At 46.0% G+C, this 10,411-nt stretch overlaps 2 protein-coding genes across 2 annotated transcripts; both read left to right on the forward strand.

Moving 5' to 3' along the window:
• Window positions 1-4,386: 4,386 nt before the first annotated feature.
• DEFB106B (defensin beta 106B) lies at window positions 4,387-7,132 on the forward strand. Its single transcript, XM_044224097.1, has 2 exons — window positions 4,387-4,435; window positions 6,981-7,132. Exons 1-2 carry the CDS (start codon window positions 4,387-4,389, stop codon window positions 7,130-7,132), a joined length of 201 nt encoding a protein of 66 aa, XP_044080032.1.
• A 2,350-nt stretch (window positions 7,133-9,482) lies between these two features.
• On the forward strand, window positions 9,483-10,411 carry DEFB104B (defensin beta 104B). The gene is made up of 2 exons (XM_044226016.1): window positions 9,483-9,548; window positions 10,190-10,411. Exons 1-2 carry the CDS (start codon window positions 9,483-9,485, stop codon window positions 10,409-10,411), a joined length of 288 nt encoding a protein of 95 aa, XP_044081951.1.

The following is a 10,411-nucleotide window of genomic DNA, read 5'->3' on the forward strand; positions in this document are numbered from 1 at the left end:
GAAGTGAATCAATAAAGAAAGCACATTTATATGCTCCATTTCCCAGGATCAAGGATGGCTATGATGGACAATAACCCTTGGTCTCCATAAAGCCTTGTATTCTGGGAGCTCCGGCCAGGGTAGTGCAAGGAACTTGAGGTCAGGGGCTGGAAAACCAGGGGCCACCCCAATCCTCCTGACCCAGCAAGTAGAAGCCTGCTACTCCCTTTCTCTCTAAGAATTTACCCTTCTCTTCCATTGAATAAGGAGCCACTACAGTTGCTGAGAGACAACGAGTTCTCCAGCCAGCTTCTCAGGATTGGCGTCAAGCTCTGGTGATTATGGGGATGTGTTTGGAACACAGGGAAGGCTTGGAAGGAGGCCTGGTACCCTCTAAGAGCCCAAGAAGCAGGCTCTGTTCCTTCCCAGGCTCTCATTTGTACTACCTGTCAATGTCCCCAGGAGCAAGGGGATGGGTGTCATTTCGCCAAGTGAGCTTTGAATCCCTGATCCTGTAACAATGTCGCCTAGCAGCCTGAAGGCATAATTACTATATCCTTTTCACTCATCAAGAACGTGGGCATCAAAATCAACACTTATATCACCAAATAAGTTCTGTCCTATTGCTTGTGCTTACGGAAGGCTCTGTTCTTCACTTTGGGAAGGCGATAGGAGCACTGAACCGGAGAGACTACAGTCAGGTCAGTTTAGCAAGCACGTGACCCGGGCAGGTTGCTTACTTGGTTAAACCTGTTTCTAAGTCTTAATATGGGGATGTAATAAAGATACATCATAGGATATTTAAATGGACTCATTGAACTGAACATCAAGGGGCTATCAGATCCCAGGCTTGGACTGAGTCCAGACGTACCTAGCAATGGGATGGAGGTATCTCAGGGCTAACAGTGGTGTAGGAGGGGAATCTTGGCAGGAGGAGGCCTCTCCTCAGCCCCCAATTCAATACCAATTGCTTCCGGGCACAGACACTGAGATATCCTTGGAGAGCTGGTCACCATGGGTGACCATGGGTGGGAGTGGCAGACTCACGGAGGAAACACACCTGGCTTGACTCTCTCTTCAGTGAGGCACGGTGGTCCTGCAGCAGGTGCCCTGGGAGGGCAACCCAGCAGACGCTGGACCATACAGAGATATGCAGTGTCAATGAGCAGATCCCCGGGCACCAGTGAGGGTCTGTAAGTGTCCTGCAAGTACCCTTGTGCTGAGGAACTGTGATATTAAATAGCAAAGAAAAATATCTATGACAATAAAGAAGATGTGGTGTATATATATACAATGGAATACTATGCAGCCATCAAAAGAAATGAAATCTTGCCATTTGTGACGACATGGATAGAACTAGAGGGTATTATGCTTAGCGAAATAAGTCAACCAGAGAAAGATAACTGTCATATGTTCTCCCTGATATGAGGAAGTGGTGATGCAACATGGGTGGTTTGGGGGGTAGGAAAAGAATAAATGAAACAAGATGGGATTGGGAGGGAGACAAACCATCAGAGACTCTTAATCTTACAAAACAAACTGAGGATTACTGGGGGGAGGAGGGTCGGAAGAGGGTGGTGGGGTTATGGACATTGGGGAGGGTATGTGCTATGGTGAGTGCTGTGAAGTGTGTAAACCTGGCGATTCACAGACCTGTACCCCTGAGGCTAATAATACATTATATGTTCACAAAAAAAATTATAAAAGAAAAAAGAAAATCGTAAGAGAAAAAAAAAATCTATGACAGAGGAACTAAGTGCCTTTAATGGCACCTTTTTCCTGTTTCCTGAACATGGGGACTTGTATTTGTATGATGTGCTTGGGCCAGCATGTTATATAGCTGGTCCTGGCCTGAAGTGAATGTCTAAATAAGAAGACTCTTGCAGTTCTCAAATTAAAGTGTTGGTTCTTGTCATAGGGATCTCAAGACCTCCTTGCTACATCAGTGGGCCAGTGAGGTGGTCCCTCTGTATAGTGGTCCCTATCGTGCTCACGTCTGTAGCTCAAAGCGCCCTGCTCCAAGCTCAAATTCTTCCATACCTGAGTACTTCAAGTATGATGCAACTAAAAACATTTGTTTAGCCATTTAAAGCCCACCAGCTTTGTGTGCCCCCCCAAAGTGCCCAACACCTGCTAACATAGACAAGACAAAGGCCATAGCATTAAGACTCCAAATTGTCAGTGTCCCCCTGAGAGTTGTGATCCCAGGACTCCCCACCTTGCTGCTGAGACGTATCATCTAGACATGTGAGCCTTTCTCTGGTGCCCCTCTCCTCTGGGAGTTCCCTTCCCCTTTCAGGGGATGCATCATGCTGCCATCTCTGGCAGGGCATTCCCCCATGCAACCCTGTCCAGGTGCCACCTGATGCCACCTCTCTTCCTTGAGCAGCCCCCACACCCTGGAACTCATCACACTCCAGACCTTAGAATTCACCCACTCCGAAATGTCTGTCCTCTCCACAGTGAGGTGTGAACAGGCTGGCTCTTAGCCCTTAGGAGAGGGGGCTGGCTCTTTGGAGTGCTCAGACAAGATTGCATATGCCATGGCTGAACAGCTGTGTCCTCCTGACATTCATGTGGAAACCTTATCCCCACAGTGATGGGATTTGGAGGTGAGCCTTTGGAATGTGATTAGGTTAAGAGCCCTCATGAATGGGATAATTGCCTAATAAAAGGAATGCCAGAGAGCTCCCTGTCCCCATCCTCCAAGGGAGGACACAGCGAGAAGTCATCTATAGCTCAGAAGAGGGTCCTCACCAGCACCTGGTCATGCTGGCGCCCAGTCTTATATCCCCAGCCTCCAGAACTATGAGAAATGAATATTTGTTGATTATAAACCACTGCATCTGTGGTATTTGTGATGGCAGCTCAAAGGGACTGAGACATCATCTGAGTTTAGAGGAGAAGCCATGTGAAATCCTACCACCACATGGAGTTCTCATCACCTTAGTAACGTTCGATTGTGTCAAAGGGTCCAACTAGGATTCTTTTAAGTTTGGAACCTTCACTTCCTGATGAAACAGACCAGCCTTAAGAAGCAGAGATAAATGACCTAATGGGGTAATAAAGAAGACCGATGAGGCTGTGGGTATCACTTTAAGATGTTTGGAAGTTTGTCTTTTCTTATGGATTTAAATTATTTTAATTGAAAAAATAAAATAACTTTAATTGTGGATTGGAAGGGAATAGAGAAAAGTTAAAAATGTGTCCCTTTCCTCAGAGTTATTTATGTATTCGATCATTTGTTGAGATCAGTGTGGCACAAGGAAGGAAATGGATGGTCTTGTCCAGATCTCATACAAAAACCGTGTTTTCAATAACACAACAAGCATCTATTGCTTTTCGAGAGTTTATGAGTATTTTAACAAATGCTTCTAGGGTATTTCAAATTTTAGTAGCAATACTAATGCGGAGTGATCATGAGGGAGGCTCGTCTCCCCAATGTTGCATTAAAGAGAGGTATTCCACCAGAGGGAAGAATTAAAGTGGATAATTCAGGACGTTCTCTCCATCTACTTAGTTGATTTACTGCAGATTAGGAAAAAAAAGAGGTAATAAAATTAGTGGGAGTCTGTGACATTCAGAGTATATAGCTATTTTATACACACACACACACACATATAGTCATAATCAAATATCGCATAAGCTCAGAACTGTCTGGGGAGCTGTTTGAGGATAAAATAAGATAATGTGTGAAACACTAAGTGTGTAGCACTTATTTTTAAGATTTATTTATTTATCTGAGAGAGAATGAGGGAGAGAGAGATGGAGGGTAGAGGGAGAGGAAAGAGAAAGAATCACAAGCAAGCTCCCCACTGAGTGCAGGGCCTGACACAGGGCTGGATCCCGGGACCCTGAGATCATGGCCTGAGCCCAAATCAAGAACCACTCAACCAGCTCAATTAAAAAATAATAATAAAAACACAACCTTCAGTAGGACAACTTACCAAATGTACACAGCTCCTGCATATCAGAGCTATAATTCAGACCCCATTGACTGCGTTATGATGTTATATACTTACTCTCCTTTTACATATGAGTGAACCGAAGCTATGAAGGAGCGTAGGCAGGACTAGAAACCCAAACTGCCAGGTAGCAGACCTTTGGTTCCCACTGGTGCCTCTATCTATCTGTCCTTGATCACCAATGCATCCTCTGCTCTGTTTTTGCTTCTTCCCCATTGTCCTTCTTGGGAACTTTCCAGAATCAGAAAAACAATGAGCCCAGACTGCCACCCACTGAGATGTGTGGGCTCTCCTCAGGGGAGCATGGACAGGCCCTCGTTTCTGACATGCCTCATCGATCAAGATGTTCTTTGGTTTAGAGAAACATATAAATGTGGGTGTTTTGCTGTTTTTTAAATTTTTATCATGGACACTGTGCTGATCTTTCAAGATCCTGCGAGTCATGAGGACGTTCCTCTTTGTCTTTGCTCTTCTCTTCCTTCTGGCCCCAGGTAAAATCAATGTCTTTGCAGGAAAGGTTATAGAGGTGGTGGCCTAGAGACAGGGTCTGTCTCAGTGAGCACCTGGTGTGCTCAGCCTGGTGAATCTGCCTGGGGAACGTTTGCTACAGGAGGTGCTCTCCCCTAATACCTTTTCTGTAAATCCCTTTCGTTTTTCATTATTGTCTAGGATGGGCTATCACAGGTTTGAAGGAAGAAAGATATGCCAGGAAAGATGCCCTTTGGTCCCCAGGGCCAAGCTCATTAACAAAAACAAAAATTGGGGGGAAAATATAAAAACAAGTATAGGCGTCAGTGGATCTTAAAAAAAAAAAAATTGTGGGGCACCTGGGTGGCTCAGTGGGTTAAAGCCTCTGCTTTCAGCTCAGGTCAGCAGGGAGCCTGCTTCCCCCTCTCTCTCTGCCTGCCTCGCTGCCTACTTGTGATCTCTGTCTGTCAAGTAAATAAAATCTTTAAAAAAAATAATTGTGATAGAGATGGGACAGGTAAGGAAAAGAGCCAGAAAAAGGAGTACTGGACAAGGAAAGGGATGGAGGTGAGACGCTGTGGTCGTGCCAGTCATGGCCCAGGTCAAACAGTCCCCTGAAACTGTCACTCCTTCGCCACACTCCATGAGACTGGGTCCTGTGAAAAATGCCTCAGACCAAAGTGCAAGGACTTTTCCAATGCCAAGTCCTTTAAGGAAACGCTGTCCTATTTTTTTTTTTTTTAAGTAGGCCAATGCGGGGCTTGAACTCAAGACCCTGAGACCCAGACCTGAGGTGAGATCAAGAGTCAATTGCTTGACTGACTGAACCACTAGGCACCCCAGCTCTGTCCTCCTTCTAATGTAGTGATGTTCAGAGCAACTCCTTCAGCCTGGAAGGCCTGTTTTACATATATTTTTCAGATACAGAAACTGGGCCTCAGCTGGGCGAGGCCGCCTCACGGAGTCCTACGGATAAGCGGGAATGAAGTGAGGACCTGAGAGTCCGTATCAGGTCTCTCATCACACTCTTCTGCTCCTAGGAGCCATCAATGGCTCCCGTCAGATTAAAGCCCAAGACCAGACTCATCCCAGTTTCCAGAGAGCTGAAGAAAGGGCTTTTTTAGAACCTACAATGAGTCCAAGTTGGCGCCAGATGCCACTGATGTCCCGTTAGGCGGCTCGGAATTCTCACACCTGCTGCATATGTGGCTGGTCTTTTTTGCAATAAGACTGTGAGAGTAGATTCTGTGCCAGATATATAGGGATCCAAGACCCACGGTGATCTGTTCACTCCACTGGCCTCGAGGTACACATTGGACAGTGACCAAGACCCCCTTTTCAGACCAGTCAGACTTCTTATATACTTAGTCGACACAATATGGGAACATGTAATATGAAATTATTTAATAAAATCAAATGGAGCTGACCTCTTACTGTGTCAAACGCACACACACAGAGTTCCCCTGACCTCTAGATGGGTGCCTGTAATGATCCATTGGAAGGCTTGTACACACAGGTGCTCCCTCCCCTCGCGGAGGCTTTCTGGTTTTGGACCAATGCTGTCAGCTGGATGTAGTACAAGAGTGAGGTCCAGCACCTCCAGCCTGGGATGACCTTACAACACTAGGAGGGCAGCTAGGGGCCCCTGCAGTGGGAGACACAGTTCCCCGAGCTTTGAAACATTGGAGTACGTGTACTTACGAATTCAGTGCTGATGCTGGAAATGATTAAGCACATGCTGGTACCGTTCCGCCCGGTTTTAGTTTTACACGTACAGGGATCAGCCACCTCTGTATGTTGGCCTCAGTTTCAATTTGTGGACGTCTGACGCTGTCCTTACGTATCATTATGCATGTATGTACGTACATACCTTAGGTTAAACTCTAAAGTATTATTTCTGATAAGATGCGCGTCTCTCTTTCACCTGAAGTGGGCTTGTCTTCTGATTGCTGCTGCTAAAGTGCTATGGCCAGCGCTGGTATTCTGTGCAGGATAGACTCGAGGAGTCTTGGAGAGCCGCTCCCAGCATCCGCCCTTGCCTGCTCTTGAACACATTTTGCAAAATGTGGAAAAGAAATTGGATTGAGCCATTCTAAGCAATCTTTTTCCTGCCACCCACAACAGTGAATGTTTCCCTTTCTATACATTTATCCTTGTTGACTCTGGTCTTGCACCATCTCCGCAGCCTCAGACCTGCCCTGCTCTCACCAGGGAGCACTTTGACAGTGAGCTGGGGAGTCACTCACCCTGGAGGGGTTTACAGGAACAAGGTGATCATGACCCCAATAGTTTCTGGTAAAAGAACAAAAGCTTCTGCTTCTCAAAGCCCCCATACAGCCTAACCCCAAATGCCAGAACACGAATCTGTTCTTCCTGGTCTTTAATCCACCTATGACAAAAAACAGAAAAATCAAAGAGAAAATAGTTCCCTACTATCTCATCTACTGGCAATGGGAGACACTATGTCAGCTTGTAAAGAAGTCTTTACTAACTCGTTACTTGACCATACCTGGTAACTGGACATATCTGAGAAGAGAATTAATCCAGGTGGCTCTTTCCTTTATATAGCCAGGAATTCATTTTTTGATGAGAAATGCTTCAAGTTTCATGGGAGATGTGTGAATTCTTGTCTGAAAAATGAAGAAATTGTCGCTCTCTGCCAGAAGTCTCTGAAATGCTGCCTGACACGCCAACCATGCTTGAAGAGTAAAGATGATTGAACCTGAAGACTCTGGCTTTCCAGAGCCGCAAAAATGACCTAGTTTTGTCTTCTCTTCAGTGAGGGGACATCTCAATAAAAATAAATGATCGTCTTCTATCAACCTGTCAATTGTTTCACTTAGAACAGGGACCTGTGACTAGCTAACTTTGGTGGTGCCTGCCTACCGGCTTCTTTTCCTATAATTTTTTGGTAAAGGAATTTTCCCAAAACCATCTGATATTTCTTTTTAAAGGGGTCTGGTAAAAACTCTAAGTCAACAGACCTCTAGCTTTCCCTAAGGTGTCAGCCCCAACCACTTGTTGAGATAGATGATAGATAAGTGGATGGTAGAGAAAGGGACATATATTTGTATGGGTATTTATATTAATGACAGGTAGATAGCAGATAGATTTACTTATTGAGGACTCTCATGTGTCATACACACATCTAAATTAATGGTCTTGACCCCATGGCTTTAATTGGAGACAGTTAAATACTCCCTATAGATTCATCCCCTATCCGTAAGTCTGGAATCAAATTTACTGATGGGCAGAGGGACTGTAGGTAGCTATAGTAGTTCTGATGACCTGGGTCCTGGTCCCAGATTGACTGTCTATGATTTGTCAAATTACTCCCTGACTCTAAGCATTCATATTACCTGCTTCAATTAAGAATTCCTGGTCATGTTCCCAAGGCCTAAGATCCAGCCCTGGTTCCCTGCTGGATCAGAAATCTTGCCTTATTTCCCTCTTGATTCTTCAAGGTCAATGTATTGAATCCTGTTGGAATCAACAATCTTTTTAAAAAATGTTTATTGTGTTTGTTAATCACCATACAGTATGTTATTAGGTTCAATGTAGTGTTCCAAGATTCATTGTTAACAATCCTTTTAAATGACATTTTTCTGTTTTGAAGTATTTATAGAGTCATGTACAGTTGTAAAACACAATATAGATACATCTCTACCTTTTAATACTGTTTTCCCAATAGCACAACCAGAGAATAATATGACCACCACATACTCACATGATACAAAGCAAATGCCTCACCACAAAGACCCCCGCCATGTTGTCCATTCAGAGCCACACCCTCTTCCCTCCTGCCTCCACCTCCACCTTAACTCCTGGTAGGGCTGATCTGTCCCCCACTTTACAACTTGTCCCTTCAGGAATGGAATCCCTTCAAATAAATGGAATCATGCAGACGTAGCTTCTGGCTTTTTTACTCGCTGTAGTTCTCTGGAGACTCTGCAAGGTTGTGTATCTCAGGGCGTCTTCCTCTTTGTGGTTGTGTGGTGGCCCACAGTGTGGGGGTAGCACAGTTTAACCATTCGCCTGTCGGAGGACAGCGGGCTCTTTCCCAGGTTGGTGCTATTACACGTAAAGTTGCTGTCAACATTTATGTTTTTTAGTTTTTAAAAAAACTTTATTTATTTATTAGAGAGAGAGAGTGAGAGAGCAAACAAGGGAACGAGCACGGGGAGAGGCAGAGGGAGAGGGAGAAACAGACTCTCTGCTCAGTCAGAGCCTAAGGCCTATGTTTAACTCACTGAGCCCCCCAGGTGCCCCAACATGAACGTTTGTAGGTTCTTCTTCCTTCCTCTGAGATAAGTGTCCTGACATGCACTGCCAGGTCCTATGGTTGCGAGTTTAGTTTTTCTGAGAGAACTCCAACGGGCTTCTTGAGCAGCTGCACTCTTTCAAGCTCCCACCAGGAAGGTAAGTGCGGCCTGGCTTGTTCTCACTGTGGCTGACATCTGCTACAAAGAACTGTCACTATTTTTTTTTTTTAATTTTTTGCCATTCAGGTAAGTGTGTATCACAGCTTGTGTGTGATTTTAATGTGAATTTCTCTAAAATCTAATGATGTCTCCCACCGTATACTGTGCTAGGTTTTGTACCTGTAGCAGTTGAAACCAAATTCCCAAACCTCTGCAAAGACCCCCAACCCGGTGCAGCCTGGACCCCTGTCCCCAGAGTTCTCTTGAGACCCCTCCCTGAACCTGAACCTGAACCTGGCACCTGCTGAGAGCAGGAGGCACCTGTCTGTAGAACCATCTCAAACACAGCTCTCGGCAGGGGGGCTCTTTGGATCCCCGTCTGGTCTCCCTCCACCAGGACCATGTCCAGCATCTTCTGGTCTTGCTGTGAAATGCTGCCTGCTGAGCTTGTGAGGAGGCTGTAGCTCTGACGGCTACTGTGAGCTGCAGAGATCACTCCCCTGGACTGTGAGTCGCTAAACTCATATCTCCCACTTACTGCTCTAGGCCAGGGGCCAAGAGAGCAGGGGTGTATCTCTTCTCCTCCATTCCGTTCTGCTCCCCCCTGCTCACGTCGCGTCTGCTTCATTCTCATTCACTCTGTCTAACCATGCACTCAACAGGCATTGGTTATTCAGCACAGGTCGGGCCCTGGGTCCTGGGTGAGCCTGTACTGGTGAGTGGAACGTAACACTATCTTCGACCTGAGGAGCTTAGAATTCAGTCGGGAAGACCAAGTTATTAAAAACGTATGAAACTACAACTTGGGAAAAATGTCATGAAAGAACAACAACAACAACAAAATTGTGTAGTGCAGACAACAGTTCCAGATGCTTCCAGGGAGAGATTCCCCGGCGTCATGACACTGAGGTCAGGGAGGTCATTTCTGGACAGAGGAGAGGAGTGTTTTAGGGCAAGTGAAGGCATCCAGAGCCAAGCATTGGGCCCTGCAGGGAGGCCCTGCCTCCTGGGTGGGCTGAGGCCCAGGGTCCTGCCCCAGGTAGAAGGGGCCCCGGCGTCAGGGCACGGCAGCTTTGAAGCCCATGGTAAGGGGTTGACTTGGATTCAACCAAAAAGTATTAACAAACTGTTGAAAGGATTTTGAGAGGCGGTGTGATGAACGCCAACTAACTTTTTTTGGGTTTTTGCTTTGTTATTATTATTTTTTTTATCTTGTTTTGTTTTAGTCGTGCTGGAAGAGAATCAGATGGTGGAGTCCACCAGTGAGGAACACAGAGGGAGGGGGTGGTTGGGAAAACCACCCGCGGGGGCCTGTTTCCCCAGTTCCCCCCCAGGCATTCTCTATCACTGTTTCAGCCACTCTCCCCCAAAACCACTGCGAAAGTCCTGCCTCCCCGTCCTCGGGGCACAATTAATCACACTGACTTGTTCTGTTATTTAGTGAGAAGTGAGTTTGACATATACAAGATCTGCGGTTACGGGACGGCCCGCTGCCGGAGCAGGTGTAAAGCTGAGGAATTCCAAATCGGAGCGTGCCCCGATGCCTACCCATGCTGTTTGAAAAAGCCAACCCTCTGA

This window comes from Neovison vison, chromosome 11, assembly GCF_020171115.1.
Source record: "Neovison vison isolate M4711 chromosome 11, ASM_NN_V1, whole genome shotgun sequence".
NCBI classification, from domain to species: domain Eukaryota; kingdom Metazoa; phylum Chordata; class Mammalia; order Carnivora; family Mustelidae; genus Neogale; species Neogale vison.

Excerpts from the sequence above, each read along its gene's own strand:
- DEFB104B (XM_044226016.1), top strand. The coding sequence starts at position 9,483 with ATGCACTCAACAGGCATTGGTTATTCAGCACAGGTCGGGCCCTGGGTC. Across the intron at positions 9,549-10,189 it reads TCCTGGGTGAGCCTGTACTG|CCACTCTCCCCCAAAACCAC; the intron begins GTGAGTGGAACG and ends TCACTGTTTCAG.
- DEFB106B (XM_044224097.1), top strand. The coding sequence starts at position 4,387 with ATGAGGACGTTCCTCTTTGTCTTTGCTCTTCTCTTCCTTCTGGCCCCA. Across the intron at positions 4,436-6,980 it reads TCTCTTCCTTCTGGCCCCAG|CCAGGAATTCATTTTTTGAT; the intron begins GTAAAATCAATG and ends TCCTTTATATAG.